At 39.5% G+C, this 19,852-nt stretch overlaps 2 protein-coding genes across 3 annotated transcripts; one reads left to right on the plus strand and one right to left on the minus strand.

The window, feature by feature from the left end:
• The first annotated feature begins 3,550 nt into the window (after positions 1 to 3,550).
• LOC131007027 (uncharacterized) lies at positions 3,551 to 11,285 on the plus strand. 2 transcript variants are annotated; one of them, XM_057934180.1, is made up of 13 exons: positions 3,551 to 3,758; positions 3,964 to 4,303; positions 5,883 to 6,054; positions 6,138 to 6,187; positions 6,551 to 6,643; positions 6,718 to 6,806; positions 7,639 to 7,717; positions 7,835 to 7,917; positions 8,540 to 8,618; positions 8,721 to 9,423; positions 9,822 to 9,905; positions 10,023 to 10,617; positions 10,765 to 11,285. In XM_057934180.1, exons 1-13 carry the CDS (start codon positions 3,727 to 3,729, stop codon positions 10,895 to 10,897), a joined length of 2,532 nt encoding a protein of 843 aa, XP_057790163.1. In that variant the 5' UTR covers positions 3,551 to 3,726; the 3' UTR covers positions 10,898 to 11,285. The 2 variants fall into 2 exon arrangements, with proteins under 2 accessions (XP_057790163.1, XP_057790162.1); XM_057934179.1 differs by having other exon boundaries at positions 3,580 to 3,758; positions 5,880 to 6,054.
• A 359-nt stretch (positions 11,286 to 11,644) lies between these two features.
• LOC131007029 (protein TAB2 homolog, chloroplastic-like) lies at positions 11,645 to 14,324 on the minus strand. The gene is made up of 5 exons (XM_057934181.1): positions 13,679 to 14,324; positions 13,470 to 13,539; positions 12,710 to 12,881; positions 12,250 to 12,393; positions 11,645 to 12,015 (listed from the first exon to the last, which is right to left on the minus strand). Exons 1-5 carry the CDS (start codon positions 14,176 to 14,178, stop codon positions 11,756 to 11,758), a joined length of 1,146 nt encoding a protein of 381 aa, XP_057790164.1. The 5' UTR covers positions 14,179 to 14,324; the 3' UTR covers positions 11,645 to 11,755.
• Positions 14,325 to 19,852: the final 5,528 nt, after the last annotated feature.

The raw sequence follows: 19,852 nt of genomic DNA on the forward strand, positions 1-19,852 counted from the left end.
ATGCTGGCTGCAGGGTACTTAGAAACAGCCATGCCCCCGCGAGAGTTGATGCACTCTCAGTCATGGCTTTACAATCAAATTTATTATTGGCAAAGTGGTCATTTATGGCATCTATCACTCGCGCTTCAAAGCTGGTTAACTTATATCTAGTTATGCGGGGAGAATGTTTGATTAGATGCCAAGTCATTTCATAATTATCGGTGTAGGTACGCCAATCCACTTCTAAAACTTGAACAAAGAAATATTTGTCGATGAAATCTTTGTCAAAGGAGTTTACGCCCTTCAAAAATTGGATATTATGCTTGGGGTTGAAAGTAAAGTGGTAATGGATACCGATCTTTTTCAAGGTCTGGGTCTTGAGAAAGAAGTCAACTGTGTCAAGGATATCATTAACAGAGCAAACAATATGAAAAGCGAAAGCTCTTCTCCGAGCTGAAGGAGAAATTTGAAAGAAAGGAATGCCAAAAATGGCTCTAACGTCCAAGATAAAATGAGGAGGGGTGAGAGGGGAAGGCGCAACCCCACCTCAATTTGTTTCACCCATATGAGAATTGTGTGTGGACGACACCTATCAGGCCTCTCCACCCATTTAGCTTGGAGTATGAATTTTAGTTTATCTATCGGACATCGATGGTTTTTCTTAATGGCTTCTAATTCCTCCATAGTGAGAGATGAATCAGGCAGATTAGCACAACTCATATCATGTTTTAAATTGATCGCATTCTGACGGGCCCCTACTGTAGTCATAGCGGAGAAGTAACAAGTATATGTATATCTGGGGCCGTATGTATATGTCCGACAGAGGATGACCACTATAGACGATGTAAACAAAGGAGAATATGAGAGGCAAGGGGAAACCTAGTACCGGAGAGAAGAAAGACGTGAATGAAGAAATAGAGATTTCAGCGAGATGGACGGTCGGGAAGAAAGTATTGGCCCCGTGCGATAGCAAAGTGTACTCGAGAGTTCCTTTTCTATGAGTTATAAATGACGGGTTGAATGAAGCAAAAAAGTGAAAAGAAGAAGATGAACATTAATTATAGGGGGGAAAAAACGAGGTAGGTGAGATTTAAATGATTACCTAGGATTTTGAAATATTTGAAATGGAGAGTGTCGATTAGGCCACGTCAATGCGTGTGAAATCAAATGGCCCAGATTCAAGAGAATACAGAAGGTTTTGGTACCGGGAACCAAAAAAGAGGAAAACTTCAAAAAGTAACTGACAGCATCAAATGCAAATGACATAAGCTGAAATGGCAGATTCTGTGAAGGGAAAACAGCCAACGCTGATAATTAAGAAAGAAGCCACTGACAATAAAAATTCGGTAAAAAAGACTCATTTATTGTTTACTAGGGAATGAGTAATCCCTACCTCAACGCTGTCATTCATTAAACTGTTTATTATTATTATTATTATTATTATTATTATTATTATTATTATTATTATTATTATTATTATTATTATTATTATTATTATTATTATTATTATTATAAATGAGAATAGGATAATGAGGCCGGCGCGCCAATAAAAGAAAGCGAAGTCAGTGCTGCCTATGTTAGGATATCAAACTGGATTAGGTACGACAAAAAAGACTGTAAGTCAACAAAAAGAACCGACATACATTGACATATATGCCTCTTGAAAACAAGTTATACGAAACCTATGCTGTCTACGCATTCAAGGACTGGGAAGAAGAAGACAACGGTGACTAAACACCTGAAGAAACATCTGACAAAAGCTGCAATTACTAATGAGATATTTAACGATAGTGACGGAAAAGGTAGATATTGCATGTAGCGTACGTGAATTAAGGAAGTTACTGTCTTAACTCTTGTAAAGCCCTTCTATAAATAGGAGAAATCACCACCATGTACGGTTACGCTATCAGAAATACAACAATTCTCTATATCTTCTCCCGAGTGTTCTTCAAGTTTTTTGATTTTTTACTCTTAATTGATTAATTTCTCTGATTCAGGTTTAATTCCTTCATGTTTTTAATGTATTTTGCAGTAAGTGTTCATATTGTCTTCACCAAATGGTAAAATGGTAAGTGTAGCTAAATTTTATTTTTTTTATATTAATAAATAATTTTTATTTTACCATTTTAATTTGAACATTTTTAAGTCCACTCTGAATAAAAAATTAGAAAATGCATTATTACAAATACAATAGAGCTTTGATATATACCCATTCAATAATAAGGGTGATTCTATTCATAGCCACAATTTTACTCTTTGTAGCCTCTAATTTATTAAAATATTAAAATTATTAATAGAAACTTCTTGTAGCCTCTGATTAAAAAGCTATTTCTTCAGCCTTTCTCTCCACGGTGCTGCTACCACCGATTTCTCTGTCGTTCATCTCGACTCGCCCTTCGTGCTACTCGTCTTTCTCCTCATCCAGCGAAATCGTGATCATGTTGAATTCAATTCTATTAGAAGAGGAATAAATGTACAAGAAGCTGAAAGCTCTCAAAACCACGACCAGAAGGGGTGCTGGCATCCCTCCGGAAATTGACGCGAAACATGGAGGATACTCGCATTTGCCACGGCGAGAGCGCACTCGACCGCGAACAACGACGCCTCCTCTTCGGCGGAGAATGTAGGAGCCGACGTCGGAGCCTCCTGCGCCACATCGTTTACTAGGAGAGCCAAAATCGCCGTCGCGACCATAAGAGATCTAGCCTTAGAGCAAGAGAACAATGCACTATAGAGAAAAAGATAGAAATTTAACAATAGAGTATGCCTTATGATGTGTGCCTTCCGATGGGATCTGTTTCCTTTGCAAATGTGGGGGTACTACTTCTCATGTGCTATGTTTTGGCCAAAGAATTAAGCGGATATGGAAGAATAGCAGATTTTGGAGAATTTTTAAAAATAGTTCGACAACTGACATGATTGATATTGCACAAATTATTTGCTCTCAATTTGAGGTCGATGAGTATAAATGTTGGCTGATTTTGGTGTGGCAAGTTTGAGGGAGTTTCCTTGAGAATCTTTGCACTCTGAACTCACCAAAATTGAGGGAGTTTCCTTCTGATATGGAGAAATACTGTTTCTTAGACTTATTCAATTGAATTATTGTAGTGTGTCTGTTGCGGTTTCGGCAGTGAGAGTAGTGATGGAACAAGAGAGTTTTGGGAATCACGATCTTCTACCTGAAATTGATTTTGAGAAAGTGGAACAAGTAGAGAGGTTCCAATAAATTGTGCGACAAGAGTATCTAAGAAACAACAATCTTCGTGGGCTGCAAGGGGCTGAAACATGTGTTAAAAAGAAACGGAAATGATGAATTAATTAAAATTAATTTAATTTGGGGATTATGAAACATAGGGTAAAATAGTAATTTTTTTATTAATTATTATTATTACTTAAAAAAGGGGCTGCAAGGAATAAAATGGGGGCTATGAATAGAATCACCCCAATAATAAAACAAAATAAAAGAGTGTGAAATATACTCTTAAATGGGCCAAATTCATTATTCAAAACCCTAGATTCTGAATTTCTCGTGAAGGTTGACAAGCAAGCCCAACCCATGCCAGCTACTCCCAATATTTCACCAACCTCGTCTCTTTCTATCTCTCTCCTCCCCAAATTTCTTTTCGAATTTCTGATTATTTTTTTCCCAATCAACCAAAAGAATTAAAGTTAATTTTTTCTCCATAACACCGTTCGCTTAAACACTCAAAATAAATAAAATTTCCCCCCATTTTTCCTCGTGTAATTATGGCCTTTCATGTTGCTTGCCCAATTACCTGGTAACCCCTGCTCTAATCTTGCCACTGACTCCAATTATTTGTGGTGCACACACAGACTCACTTTGTATATTCGTATATTTCTGTATCTCTTTCTCCCATTTCATTTTTTTCTCCGGAAAGATGCCTTTGTGCCTGTGTGTCCGAGGGTAGAATGATGTGGGTTTTAAGTTCTGAACGAAATCTTGGATCTTTTGTGTTATTGCAGCCGGAAAATATGTTTCTGTGCGTTGGGATTTGCTGGGCCGCTGCGGAGCGAGAAGGGGAAAGAAGATTTTTTGAAGGAGGTTGCTAGGGTTGAGCTATTCTTGAAGGACCCGTGGTTGATCAAGGCCAAGGAGAATGCGACCATTCAGGTTAAAGTCCCCAAAGTTTCTGTTTCTCCCGCCTTGCCACCTCCAGCGCCCCAATTGGCGGCGGATGTGGCTGGAGTTGGAGGTGAGGAGGCGTCGGCGCAGGTGAAGAGGGCTGCGCTGCAGAAACAAGCTGCTGCTGCCTCATTGGTAGCTGAGGATTATGCCAGGAGGTTTGAGTCTGGTGATTTGGAGGTGAATAATTTTTTTATATATATAATTTATAGGGTTTCTGATTTTTTTTTTTATTAATGTTCGATATTTCATGTGTGTTTTGTGTTTCCAGTTTTTTTTTTTTTTTTTGGTAGAATGTAGGATCCATTAATTTCCAGTTAAAGACGCGCACCTTCTTAATAGAAAAAATTCGAGATCATGCTATATAAGGGAAAAAAAGGAAAAGAAATGCATTTGAGGGAATAGAAAGGAATGGCAAAATGTAGTCTTTCCATGACCTTAAATCAGTATGGAATTTTGTTTTTATTCTTAGGTTTTGAAAAGTTTTGAGTAGGTTGATTCATATTGTTAAAGTACATGTTTTCTGCTCCTAGTTATTGGTTATTTGATTGTAGAATGTATTATGCGTGAAGGTTGGAACTTCCCTAATTGGTAATTTGGTTGGTCTTGGTTTCCATGTGTTTGCGTGTTTTCTTAATTTTAATTGCGGCGTTTAAAGAACTGACTGTAGATGACAAGTACCTCATTTGTGGCATTTAAGACAGTTGTTTCTGTTATATCCTGGAATTACGCTTTTGCTTTCCCATTTTCATCAGTTACTTTATTACCTGAGAAGTGTTCCACGTGTTGCAGTAGATATCATATGCCGTAATTAGTACGCGGAAAGTTTTTCTGTAAAGCTGACATAATTTAAATCTTGGTCTCATCATGTGCTGATTTTGTATAGCAATTGTTTTTTAATTTCTGATCTTCAGATACTTTCTTCTAGTTTCTGTAAGTATTGCAATGTTTCACAAACTCTCCTGGAAATTAAAGAGGACCTTTATAGAAGATAACCCCTTTTTTGGTCTGTAAACACTACAACACACTTTGTCAACGGCTATGACTTGCTAGAAACACTATTTTTTGGTAGTTATCGAATTATTTTCGAACCGCATCTAGCTTAAATATCATGATGTTGTGAAAAGAAATGAGCATCCTACTTAGTTGGTCAGATTGGAATAGGACAAGGCAATAATTGTTAGTAAGTGCTTAAACTGAAAAAGGCAAGAGATTCCTCCTTCCACGTAAAGGGATGCAAAGGTAGTCATTCTTAGTTTTTTCACGATTTCTAGAATCTATCAGCTATATTTGTACTGATGGAATATAAAATCTGTAAGTTAACTAGTTATGAACTGTTAGAGAGGAATTAATGGTGACTGTCAATGGTTTTATGTTCTTTGAAATAAAGCACTTTTGGAGACGATATCAGATGGAGCATTGCTAAAAGAAATAGTTCTTCAGAACCTGAAGGCATTCCTTCATCATGCCTAGTGCCACAACTATTTTAGATGATATATGGTTTTGTGCTGTTTGTTTTTTAAATACAGCGTCTGACATGCTGCATTATGTTCACAGGCATGTAATGTTGAGTGTAATAATTAGGTTCTGCAATGATCGTTTACATAAGAACCTTAAATATCAGTTTACTGTACATCTCTCCTGATAATATTTATGCTACACTAAATATTAAGACTATCTATATATTCCCTCTAAAAAAAGAATATCTATCAGTTCAGCCAAGTCATCCGAAGGCCCTTATAATTAGTTCTTCTAGCAGGCTAAGGATGCTGCTGGAGAAGAGCAAGGCCTGTCAACTGCCAAAGTGATGTGCCGAATATGCTTTTCTGGTGAAAATGACGAAAGTGAAAGGGCGAGGAAGATGCTATCTTGCAATAGCTGTGGCAAGAAGTATCACCGGAATTGTCTTAAAGCTTGGTCCCAAAACAGAGGTAGCTTCTAAAGCTGCATTGAAGTAATTATAATGTCTTTTTCGTTTGCAATTTTTTTTTTGTAACGAAATGTTTGAACACAGATCTTTTTCACTGGAGTTCTTGGACTTGCCCCTCTTGCCGTACATGCGAGGTTGATATCTCATTCCTTATACTTACAGTGAATTATATATAGATGAATGGTTATTTTGCATTACTTTGGGGATACATTTAATTGTTCTTCATAAAATATGTCGATAATGATTGTTTTAAATAGAGAATGATTATTTACTATTACGGGGGATTGATATTTTATTTGAAAAATTACTACCTCATTGAGAATTTTGACTTTTAGAAGCCCTTTCATTTTCAAGTAAATAACTATATGCTTGAAATCTTTTGTATCTTCATTTTTCATAGCTTCTCTGGCCAACAGATTGGGGGGTGGGGGGGAGTTGGTCAGTGATTCTAAACCTTGACTATAATCGGCTTTCATATATTTTTTTTGGTTACATAGGTCTGTCGGAGAACTGGAGATCCAAATAAGTTCATGTTCTGTAAAAGGTGTGATGGTGCATACCACTGTTATTGTCAGCAACCTCCACATAAGGTGCGATAGAAAATTTTCGTGAAAAAGTTATCAACGATCAATTAGCTTATGCATTTCAATTTGGAACAATGCAGAATGTTGGCCATGGACCTTATCTGTGTCCCAAGCACACCAAATGTCATAGCTGTGATTCTACGGTGCCTGGAAATGGCTTAAGTGTAAGGTCAGAATTTCTACCTCAATTTGGATTCATTATTTGCTTCATGTGGTCTTCTTTGCTATTCTTGTTTTCGAACAAATTCAATCAGCCGGTGGGTTTGGGTTATAGTGTTTTTTGTTGTTTTGGTTGGATCCTAACTCTATTGTGAAGCTTGTATCTATCATGTATTCTGTGCTATTATGCATTATGCATGTCTAAAAGCTGCACTTTAGAAGCATCTGTATATATATAATTTTTAATCGAATGCCCATCTCAGTTTAGTGCTTCCCTAGTCTTAAGAAATGGTTAAGATTAGTAAAATGTTTTCTACCCCAATGAATGTATTTATGCATGTGTCCGATGAAGACTTCTTGATGGTCTTATAATGCTATAAACTGAGATCTAGTTTCATGATGAAGTGACTTTACTCTAACTTTAGGAACACGAAGCTATATCCAAACAAGTAATTCTATTTCCATATCTCTGACTTCAGAAGCTATGCTTGAAAATGAAAAATGGATATATGTTGAAGACACATGCGAAGACAAGACGCTTGCGATTAGTAGTGTCTTGGAGTATCTTATTATATTACACATATATATGGACAAATAAACACCTGAATAAAAATTATAACAGTTTTGGTGTGAATACCATATGAGGTTGGATTAGATTTTTTCATTTATATGCAAATTTTAAAATCTGGTTAGGGCCTAATGAAGTGAATATTTATGCCAGTCTTTGTATTTCTCATATGTTAATGATATGGTAAATGTAGTCTTTCCATGACCTTAAATTAAAAATTCTGTTGATAGGTAAATTTTGATCTGTCCATGACTTTGAAATTAAAATTCTGTAGGTGGCTTTTGGGCTACACTTGTTGTGATGCTTGTGGAAGATTGTTTGGCAAAGGAAATTACTGCCCAGTCTGTCTGAAGGTATTGTATAGTACTTGGTCCCTGGGGACACATTCTCTGCCCATGACAGAAGGCTTGAAAAACACTTTTTCTTAAGCAGCAACAGTTGATTGCTTAATATTTTACTCACATCTGCAGGTGTATAGAGACTCCGAATCAACTCCTATGGTATGCTGCGATATCTGTCAACGTTGGGTGCATTGTCCTTGTGACGGAATCAGGTCTTTCTTGCTCTTTTTCCTTAACTTCTCTCGTTGATATGTTCTCTTTTGTGTAGTACCTTTTCAATTACAAGACTGATGAGGAATTAGTAATTTTGAATCTTTGATCGTAGATTAATGGAACTGTTTTCATGAATAACATATGAGAACTAGGAACTTTGTTCCTTAGTCTTGAAAATTTTGTCACACTCACACTTGTGAAGAAGCTATGATGATAACTTCTGTTTTTATCTCACCAATTAATTTATCCCCTTTCTGGTTCTTAATCTCACCTTCACTACTCACGACAAGCTTGGAGCTCTTTTCACTAACAGAATGGAGAGGATATACATATGATCATCTAATATCAATATGCCAAACAGTAATTCCTTATGTGTTCAATAAATTACACATCCTTTTCCTGCATCTATCTATCTTAGTTTGGTGTTGCTTGCTTGTAGGCTTAAAAAACTATTACAAAGTCTATCTACTGCTTATGGTTTTGTAGTTGATTTAAATTACTATGTAGATCAACAATTACTTCTAGTTGTTACATCTATATGTTATGCTTTGGTTTTGTCTTTTTTGTACATCTTCAGACTTTACCAATTTTGATATCTTGACATCAAAATTTATTTCTCAGTGATGCTAAATACATGCAATTTCAAGTTGATGGAAATCTCCAATATGTTTGCCCCACATGCCGTGGAGAATGCCCCCAGGTGATTTTTTCGTGCACATGAATAGGGATATGTAGCATGTGAATGATGCTCTTTCTTTTACCAATTCTATTGTTTGGCTTCAATGTGTTATCTTTTTTCCAGGTTACGAATCTTGAGGAGGCTGTTCAGGAGCTCTGGAGGCGAAGAGATGAGGCTGATAAGGATTTGATAGCAAGCTTGAGGGCAGCTGCTGGTTTGCCAACTCAAGAAGAAATATTTGACATCTCACCTTTCTCTGATGATGAAGAGAGCGGACCTGTATCAGTAAAGAATGAATATGGCCGTTCCTTAAAGTTCTCTCTGAAAGGGTTAGGTAATAAATCACCAAGAAAGAGCAAAGAGTATGGGAAAAAATCTTCAAATAAGAAGTATGGCAAGAAAAGAGGGAATGAAACATCTCTGATCAGTGGAGTTGATACGTACCGTAGTTTAGATGGGTATGGCGATGGTCCATCTGGACAGAATACTGGCAATAATAAGAATGATGAAATGCAGCTTTCCAATGAACCTGCTTCTGCTTTCTCTCCTGTTGCTGGAAGCTTGATGGAAGACACATGTGCGGTAACTGAAGCAGCAGCCTCGAAACATAAATATATTGATGAGGTTTCAGCAACCAATGTAACAAAGGCATCTAGAACTATCAGAATAAAGAGTAACAAATCCCGGGGCTTCACTAACAGGGAGGAAATAGGAGGTAATACTGGCATACCCAAGACTGCACAGGGGCCAAAGCTTGTTATACATTTGGGTGGCCGAAGCAAAAATACTAGTCCTCCCATGGGGCAAGACAAGACTTCATCCAAAGGTACATGTTTGCTACTTTTGTTTCCAATGGCATGTTTGTGTTTGATGTTTGCTATCGAGTTAGATTAACAGTTCCGTTGGAGCTAGTAGAAGTTGGGTTGGATGCTTTTGGTCTTTTATAGTGTGGAATTGCAATGATTTGTTTTCTACATGTCGTTGCTTACATAGATTTAGTGATGAAAAATGTAACAATGGATTGCATTCAATTTAAAAATAAGCCTCCTGCTCAATCCTTGAAAATTTATTAAAGTCAACCTTTTGGTCAAAATTCTGAGACTTTTAATCCCAAACATAAATTTTTCCACGATGAAAATAGATTGTTTGATGTGTTCTATTGTTGCTTTCTCTTGTCAAGTTTCACAATGTAGTAAAATAATGTTCTCTACATATACTCTGTAGGAACTGAAGATACAGGCCAGCTGAAACAACATCAAGAGCACATCAATAGACCTGATTCTGCAGCTAAATTTGGGGAGCAAAAAGGTAATGCACTCCAAGTAGGAGAAATCGTAATTTTTGTCATTCATCATCGTTTTGCATCCCTCTTGTTTGATGTGCGCCTCTTAGTGTAATGACAAAAAGTTATCTTGTGTGTTAAAGGTTTAAAGTTGCAAGTTAAAGATGGCCCCTTGATAAAGCTCAAGAATGCTTCTAATTTAGGATTGTCTAACATCAGAGGATTCAGCGAGGGCCATGAATCGGTTTCTCCTAGGAATACATACTCGATACTAGGCAAAAGAAGTGCTGAAGACAGCGCATCTGCAAGGAGTGGACCTGAAGTCCCTGCTAGCCGAAGGAGCAAACACACTTCAATTGGACATGGCGAGGATGTGTCTGCTTCTGGTGACCTGATTGATGACAGCAGTAGCTTGCCTTCTGTTTCACAGGCTCCGACAAAGGAGCGGAAGCCTTATTTGAAGTTTAAAATTCCCAAGAATTCTAATAATGGAAACCAAATTGTATCCAGTACGGGAAATCAGGATTCCTTACCTCCGCCTGGGAAGGATGAGATAACTTACACCAGGGGACAGAGGTCAAAACGGAGGAGACCAGCACCGGGTGATGAAGATTCCTCCCAACGGCATGAAGATAGCACCATAAAGGACTTTACAGATGCCAACTGGATACTGCAGAAATTGGGAAAAGATGCCGCTGGGAAAAGAGTAGAGGTTCATCAGTCGTCTAGCAATTCCTGGTGAGTTTTCCATCTACAGATTACGGAAATGTAATCTTTCATTCCCCATCTATGAGCACTTCACTTGTTGCAGTCCTTTCGACTGCCCATAATCTCCACGTGTTTTGGTGTTCTAAATGCTGAGTTCCTCTGCTTATTCTTTGGCAGGCATAGGGGTACGGTGGTGGAAGTTTTTGAGGGAACGTCAGTTGTTTCCATTGCTCTTGATGATGGAAAGTCCAAGAGTTTCAAGCTTGGGAAGCAGGGGATTCGTTTCATTTCTCAGAAGCAAAAGCACTGAGTTAGATCTTCTATTTTGTTTTCCAGTAGACATGGCATCTTGAAAAGTGGTGAAAGATTAACCACCTAACATGGAAGATTGTCCAATTTTCTGTTGCCCGGAGGCGGCTTTGACGAGGCCAGCTGCAGCTGCGGAGAATTGGAAATTGCTCCTCTCTTGTCAAATTTATCATATTATCAGATTCAGTTGACATGGTTTAGGCCTTGTTACTTATTTGCCCTGTCTGTAATGTTTTTCATGTAAATGCTTAGAAACTGTTTTGTATCTATAGCTATGCCTCCTACTAGTCCTAGAGAAACCATTGATAATTGTAAGATATCTTGGAATATAACCTCTGTATCTCTTGCTCTACTTCTTTAAATCCCCATTTAATTCGGAATGCTTTAAATTCTTGATTACTTTTTCTTGAATTCATGTATAGCAAGGCTAGTGTAATTCTAATGAGCTAATGATTAAAAAATTTCATTTTTGGTCTAGTAAAGAAATTATAGCACCCTTATAAATCTATCCGCTTTTTGTGTGAGTAAAAATTTACCACTACTAAAAGTCTAATAGAAATGTTGATGCATTCTCGCGTTGGTGTAATGAAGGGTAATTTCATAATAGCAAATTGGGTTTATCCGATTGTGTTACATTTTGTGCTTTATTGCACCAACATGTAACTCTTGTTCCATTTGCTGAGCGCTGCTTTTCTTTTCTAAGGAAGGGTAGAATAATACATCAAAATCAAGAAGAAGAATATGGAAAGGCAATAAGAATAAAATATTTGTATTTCCCAAAGCCTGAAAGCAGCAGCAACATCTCATTACAGAATCTGAGATGAAGAAGATGCATTCAAAATATTTCGCAATACGATAATCATACAGGCGGAGGTGGCAGGTCCAACAAGAGCCAGAAGCCGACGCAGTCGTCGGAGTCCAAGTCATCTTGAATAGCAAGGAAGTGTAAGCCTCCACAGGCCTTCTTGGCTGCTTCCCAAGCTTCAGCTTCACTTGTGGTCACCGGTGTCTTCTTGTATGTGGCATACACGTAGCGTGTTGAGATCCCAACGGACAGGACCACAGAAGCTCGACTCGTGTCAGCTTCAACCGAGCACACTTCTAACCCGTTCATCCATGCTGCAGCAATGCCATTTCAAGATTCAATGTAAAACTTTTGCACTGTACAGTTCCTATCACATTAAACTGAATTTTCTAGTTTTTAGTGAAAGAAATTATAGCACGAGTGAGATGAGGTCCCAAAATAGTAGGTTGATACATTTTATGAATGAACACTTCACTAAACAAAGTGGGCATGTCCATTCACAAAGAAGGGAACGTATGAGCAGAATCGCGTACAAGAACTGCACACACCTGCTAAAGGTTTAGCTCGAGAAGTTGCAACTGCAAGCCCAGGAATTAATGTTTCGTCACCAACTTCAATCCCGAGAAGATCCAAATCTAAGGTAGCACCAAAAGCAAATCTTGTCTCCAAGGACGACGCCTCTTCTTGGACAGCTGAGCAGATAATAGTAATCCAAGTCAGCAGTTTTCTAACAGTTGATCATAGCAAGTTGAATCTGCTTAGAATGTTCCAAGCATCTGATTTCGCATTTCTACATGGTAGCAATCAGTGCCAAGAAGTCCTCAAACTAAATAGGGGAATCGGGGGCTGGTCAAGACTCAGCAGGGGGTAGTAATTACAGAAATGCAACCTTGAGCTTAACAACTAAAAATGTACAGAGAGAATAAGAGAGATCTTTCGGAGCACTTGACTACGACTCTATTGGCAGACCAAATGTCTCGTGCCACTTAGACCTACACGAGTAAGTACCTGAAAAAGGTAACTGAACAAATGCCCATTTTTCTCCATATAAATTTTCTGGAAGTTCCATAGGGAAAGGATTATCGAGTGCAAGAAGTGGTTTTGATCCCTTCTGGAAACCAGGATGTCGAGTGTATACAGTTTCATAACGCTCTTCAAGCCACAGAACCAGAGACAAACACTGAAACAAGGAGAGTAAAAATTTAAAAATGAGGATTTTATCACTTTTTGAATGAATGCAAGCATATCGTAACTCTAAAACAGAAAGTTGTAGCTATATTAACACAAATCCAGATAACATCATAATATTAATGAACATGAGGAGTTGTTCATCCCAAAAAGCAAAAACTAAAAATGTTGCAAAGAGTGAAACTCCATATTCTTTTAACTCCAACTACTCTAACTATTTTGCACTATTATCTAGACAAAGCTCATAAACAGCTCATTACAGATTGTTTATTTCTAAAGTTGCTGCTCAAACACTAGCACAGACTTAGAAATCCTAGCTATGTTATCCTTGCTTAAGAGGACGTTTACTATTCAGGATCAACAATATGCATGATTGAGTATTTTTAATCTTCATCACAAGGATTTCTCCATCCTAACCCTTTCAACAGGATTTGAATCAAGCAAGATATCCCAAATTGTAGAAATAATCAAGGGCTTTATGAAATCCCAAGTTTGTAACCTATCTTAGTAAATACTAGATTAGTCATATACTAATTTTATATATCTAGGCTAATCCTCAATAGTAAGCGGTGTTGCTCACCCGTTTACTCGGAATAGGTTTTATACCAAGTTCACTGCAAGCTCTTGTGATAATTGTCTGCATCTGAGACCTGCAAAGCCACAATCATGAAACACACACAACCTTAACTTCCAGCAAATCATATATACTAAAAAAAAAAACAATTATCACAATCTTAAATGAACTTTGAAAAAACAAGCACAACTGATAAGGAACAACTAAATGCTCACCTAAAAAACCTAATTTTCTCAGGCAAAGGCAAGCCCAATTCATCACAGATGGAAACGATAGCATTCTTAAGAGTCACACTGTTGATAACATTATTAGGAAAATATTTGGTATACTGCAGCGAAAGCGACACATCGCAAACCACAAGCTCCCAAGTCTTCTTCCCCCTAATATCAAGAATCGGCCTAGAGCAGAAATCCACCTCCCACTCCGTGATGCTCTCCGGATCCGTCTCCGGGTCGAGATAGCTCAGTTCCGAGGTGGGGTCGTCGTCTACTTCGTCTTCGTCGAAGCCGCCATTGATGGAATTCCCAGTTTCAGGTTGTAATGGCGTGGAAGAAACTGAGCTTCCGGAGACTGAGAAGCAAGTTGGGAAGTTGGGGTTTTTTTTCGTGAGATTTTTTATGTGTGGTGGGTGATTTTGCTTTTTGGAGAGAGGGATTTTGGTTTTGGTGGTGATGGGGTTTTTGATTCTTGTGGAATTGAAGCTTAGACTCGCCATTGATGATGGGAGTTTGATTGTGAGGGGATGGGATAAGAGAGGGAAAATGGTGGGGAGTTTTCCAGGGTTGTTAAATTAGTTATCCACCACAAGATTCTCTTGCAAATACCCTATAAAATTAGACTTTGGCTTTTCTTTGTATTCATTCAAGCTCATTTATGCATGAGTTAAAACTAATTTGCCATTCTTCTTTGTATTCATTCAAGCTCATTTATGCAGAGTTAAAACTAATTTCCCTTTCTCCTAAAGCTTTCATATTTCATAGTGTGGAACTTAGAATTGAAGATGGGATAAGATCATTTAGAACATTGAGTAGTATCATAGAAATAACTCAAACAATTTCATTCGCCTAATATCTATAATTATATATAGCAATACATGGGGGAGTTTAATGGAGACCATCAATGATGAAGCAAGAAAATACACCCAAAGATAAAACGTATAAAAATATAAGATGACACGAGAACTTAACGTGGTTCGATCATAAATGATCTACATCAATGGTGGTTACCCGGTTTTCCACTATATTTTGTGAGAAGTTTACAATTACAAGTGAAGAGCTAGAATCCATCCCATTTTCCATGTACAAGAGCCCTATTTATAGATGACTAATTGGACCTAACCCTAAAGCCCACAAAACAGAGAAATGAAGCCCAACTCGGTGGCAAAGCTGGCTCCCGGCAAGGCTGTCCTCTGCAGCGCTGCCCTCTGGCAGGGCTCCCGGCAAGGCTGTCCTCAGCAGCACTGCCCTCTGGCGGGGCTCCCGGCAAGGTTGTCCTCGGTAGCACTGCCCTCTAGCAGGGCTCCCGGCAAGGCTGTCCTCGGCAGCGCTGCCCTCTGGCAGAGCTGGTAGCGCTGCACTCTGGCAGAGCTGTCTCTGGTAGCGCTGCACTCTGGCCGAGCTGTCTCTGGTAGCTCTGTACTCTGGTAGGCTGTCTCTAGTAGCGCTTGACTCAACGAGAAACACCTCTAGTTTGACTTGCAATAGAACAAGGACATCCTAGCGATGGTAAGTTGACCCAGTGTCATCTCTCAAGGAAGATCTTAAAGGGCAATTAATTATGTCACGCGAAAACAGTAAACTAAGATGATCAAACTAAAACATGGAAAGTAAATTAACGTGAATTAAACTTAACTAGGCAAAAAGGAATTATTAAACAGTTAGCTCTGAAAATTTCTTCTTCTTCCTCATGGTCAGCAATCTCAACAAGAGAACAGATATGCATAGAAGAGTTAGAAATAACAGGCTTCTTATGAAAAACGGAGAATGTTACCGATCTACCAGACCCGGCCATGTTCAAAGTTCCAGAACCCACATCAATGCGCGTCTGGGTAGTAGCCATAAAAGGCCGACCAAGTAGAACAAGTTGCCCATTCTTTCCTATAATGCCTTGCCCTGCCTCAAGCACAACAAAATCGGCTAGCACCGTGATTCCTCTCACCATGACTTCAACATCTTTTAAAAGACCACGAGTGCTACAATTTGCTCCATCAGCTAGTTGAAGTCTTGTTTTCGTGCTTTTAAGCTCCTCTTCCTTCCTGCCCAATTTCTGAAAATTAGCATACGACATCAAATTGACTGCCGCACCCAAGTCTAACATGCCCGTGAATTCTCCAGCTCGACCCAAACCAATACTAATAATGAAACTCCCTGGATCTTCTTTCTTTGGTAATGGTTGGGTTGGATCAACAATTGATGGTGACAGAGGTGGGCTGGGCTTCGGTGGTTGATATGGCGTACTTGATTTGTGAAGTTTCTGCTCTGGCCTTATCAACTCTGGCGCTCTCCTCTGCTCTGTCATCCTTCTCCTCTGCTCTAGCTGCTGAGTCAGAGCTGATTCTCTCCTCTGCTCTGGCTGCCGAGTCAGAGCTGTCAGCTTAGTCTGCTCTGGCATCCTCGCCAGAGCTAGCACTTGATGAGTTTGGCTCTGCTGCTGATGTAGCTGGTCCAGCGCGCCCGACAATTTCCCTACGGTGGTCTCAAGGCGTTTGATAGTGGCAGCCTGAGACTCCATGCTCTGCTTGCTAACCTCCATAAACGCCTGCAACGTATCCTTCAGAGATTGTTTTTGCATTGGAATTTGTTGTGCACTTTGGAATTGATTGCGCTGAAAGTTTCCTTGCTGTTGACACCTTGGAGGGTATTGTTGGGAGTAGTTAGGCTGCGGTGTATAAGGCTATTGTCCTCTCCAGGTACCAGCGAAATTCTGTTGGCCTTGGTTATAGCTCTGCCCATACTGCAGTCTGCTCTGCCCGTTAGGTCTACTCTGCAATCCTTGCGCAGAGTGGACTTCAGCCTGCCCTTCTGGCGTGAACTCGCCCATTCTATTGCATTGATCAACTCCGTGGCTGAAATCACCACAAATCCCACACGGTTGTACGTTTTGCATAGGGGCAGGGGGCGGTTCCATTCTTCCCATCTTCATTTGCTGCACATCTCGCATTATTGAGGTCAATTGTTTCTGCATCTCAAATTGATTCGTCACAGCGCTGGCCTCAACTTTCTTTCCACGGACCAACTTTTGTTGAGAGCTCTCTGCTAATGTTTTGAATATTTCCTTAAGCTCTGCCACAGTCTTCCGAGCTATGTTCCCTCCTGCAGTGCTGTCCACCATAAATTGGGCAGTTTGCACTAACCCGTCGTAGAAAAATTGCATCAACATCACGTTGGGAAATTGATGTTGCGGGCACTGGCGGAAGAGTTCTTGGAATCTTTCCCAAGCTTCATGAAAGGGCTCGTCCATTCCTTGGGTGAATTCCATGATTTGCGACCATAGCTCCTGAGTCTTGTGGCTGGGATAGTATTTTAGCATGAATTTCTCACAAGCTTCTCCCCAAGTGGTGATAGAGTTGGGCGGCAGAGTTAGCATCCACATCCTCGCCCGGTCTTTAAGTGCATAAGGAAAGCACTTGAGCTTGAGTTGATCCTCCGTAAGAGTCAGCAACAGAATTATTTGAACTTGCGTGCAAAAATCCCGGATGAATTGCAGGGCGTCCTCACTCGGCATCCCGTGGAACAACGGCAACAAACTTGAGTCATTCGGCTTAAGATTGTAATTTCTGACTGCGGTGGGAAGCACAATAGCCGATGTGTTGGTGTCTCCGATGACGGGCCTGGTGAAATCTCCCATGTACTCCATGTTTTGCGCCATATCCTTCTTCTCCTCGTTTGTATTCTGCTCAGTGCGAAAATTGGCAGGGCTGGCCTGGGCTGCGCTGGACTTAGCAGGGTTGGCAGCGCTGAACTTGGCAGGGCTGGCAGTGCTGTCCTCAGCGAACACTCCTTTGCAGCTATTCTTTCTGAAAATCCCTTCGCTCGTACTGTGCAACGGGGACACAAATTTGCCTTTAAGACTACGGCGTCCCTGCATGCACAACACTAAACAAACGGATTAAACACACCTAGTGGAAGAAACGTAATAAAAACGAGAAAAACAGAAATTTAAATAAAGCAAGTAAAAAGCAACACAATTAAAACGCCTAAAACCTTCCTCGGCAACGGCGCCAAAATTTGACTCAACTAGAAACACCTCTAGTTTGACTTGCAATAGAACAAGGACATCCTAGCGATGGTAAGTTGACCCAGTGTCATCTCTCAAGGAAGATCTTAAAGGGCAATTAATTATGTCACGCGAAAATAGTAAACTAAGATTATTAAACTAAACATGGAAAGTAAATTAACGTGAATTAAACTTAACTAGGCAAAAAGGAATTATTAACTAATGCTTGTAATTTAAACTTAACTAAAAACTTAATCTTAAAATTGTCAAGGCGTGAAACTATTAAACCCTAGGCAAGAATTAAATGAGCTTAAAGTAAAGAATTAACTAGGCAAATTAAATTTAAATAAATTTAATTAAAATTCTAATCTAATCTAACTAGGCAGAAACTAAATTGCATAATTTAAAGGAAACGCAGGTAAAAGCAAATAAATAAACTTGATTAAAGAAATACCGTAAATCGTCTCGAGAAGTAATCTGTCACGTAATTACAACTCTAAATCGGAACTAATCTAAAACATGAATTAAAAGAATTATACTAAACTAACTAAGAACAATAATCGAAACTAACACTAGAAAAGCAATAAACCTAAGCTTTAGCTAACTTGGCGGAAACTAAAGATTAGGGCAAAGGGAATTATCTAACTACACGCCTGGAGGCAGAAGGATTATTTTTACAATAAAAACTAAACCCTATTTATAGACCTCAAATTTCTCTAGATCATCATGGAAGTTGCCATGCAAAGTAGAACTCTAAAAGCAATAAAATCGTGTAAGATAAGGCAACTTCCAGCTGGACGCGCGCTGTGGAAAACACTCCTACTCTGGCCAAATTCGCAGCTCTGCATCGACAAGGCAGAGCTAAAAAATCAGCTCTGAAGTAGCGCGCTCTGAGAAGTGCAGAGCTGAAAAGTCAGCTCTGCATAGTTGACTCTGTCATTCAGCGCTGCATAAGTTAGCTCCGTAAAATTCACCTCTGGCGAGAATAACTCTGCTCTGAAAGGCGAACTCTGGTGCGTCAGCTCTGGCAAGTAGGGCAGAGCTGAAAAGTCAGCTCTGGCGAGTTGACTATGATGAATAGTGCAGAGCTGAAAAGTCAGCTCTGTATAGTTGACTCTGCTCTTCCGGGTTTACTCTGGCACGTATTTTAGCTCTGTCGAGTTAGCTCTGTTCTGGAGATTTCAGCTCTGTTAGGGAAGTTCAGCTCTGGAGATGCCGGCTCTGCTCTGGATGTTGGCTCTGCTCTGCTACAGAGCTATCTTCGCAGCTCTGCTCTGTCGAGCGTCTCTGCTCTGCTCTGCAGCGCGGGCCTTCAGCTCTGGCGCAGGCTTTCAGCTCCGGCGCGGGCTTTCAGCTCTGGCGCGGGCTTTTAGCTCTGGCGTCCCGATTATGCACAAAAACACGATTCTTAGCCTAAAATCTCCAAAATTTGCACTCTTCCATCTGTAAAACCTAAATCTCCTGCAAAGCATAAAACAACACATAAAACGCACCAATTTCCAGAAGATTATCTTAAAATAAGCTCATGCAAACCCCAAAATTTAGAACAATTAAGCATAAATCAGCGCTGCACTCTGGTAGGCGGTCTCTGCCAACCTGCACTCTGGCAGGGCTGTCTCTGCCAGCGCTGCACAGAGCTTCAGGTTCTCTAAGCTGCGCGGGAGCTTCAGGTACGTTAGCCTGCGCAGGCACCTCTTGACTGCGCAGGCTCTTCGTATTCATTTATTATCCAAAGTCTTTAGTTAAACATGCGCTGGTTAGTTTATTTAATAATAATAATAACAATAATTAGGTAAAATGTCCATGTATTGCTAGGCACAACGCTGATTGATGGGTATTACAGTCCTCATCAATCAATATTTCAAAGAACAGAGCCCAAATCCTGTGCGTCGATTTTGGACAATCCAACGGTGATCAATTTCTCTTATCAAGATTATAAAAATTCGGCTGTTTTACTTAATGAAGGGTAGGTTTGTAATTTATTTTTCAGCATATCCGTTTAATGCATTAATTAGATCTAATCAAATGTTTTATTTATGGAAGATTCATTTTGGAGATAATTTGTCACATGAGAAACGCATACACAGAAGATTTCGATCGTTTCGTGCTTTTTGTTTCTCATCTTTAATTGTAGTTCATCATTGAAGACGATTTCACTGCTTCGAATCTATTCC

The sequence above is a fragment of the Salvia miltiorrhiza genome, chromosome 1 (genome assembly GCF_028751815.1).
Source record: "Salvia miltiorrhiza cultivar Shanhuang (shh) chromosome 1, IMPLAD_Smil_shh, whole genome shotgun sequence".
Classification (NCBI taxonomy): Eukaryota; Viridiplantae; Streptophyta; class Magnoliopsida; order Lamiales; family Lamiaceae; genus Salvia; species Salvia miltiorrhiza.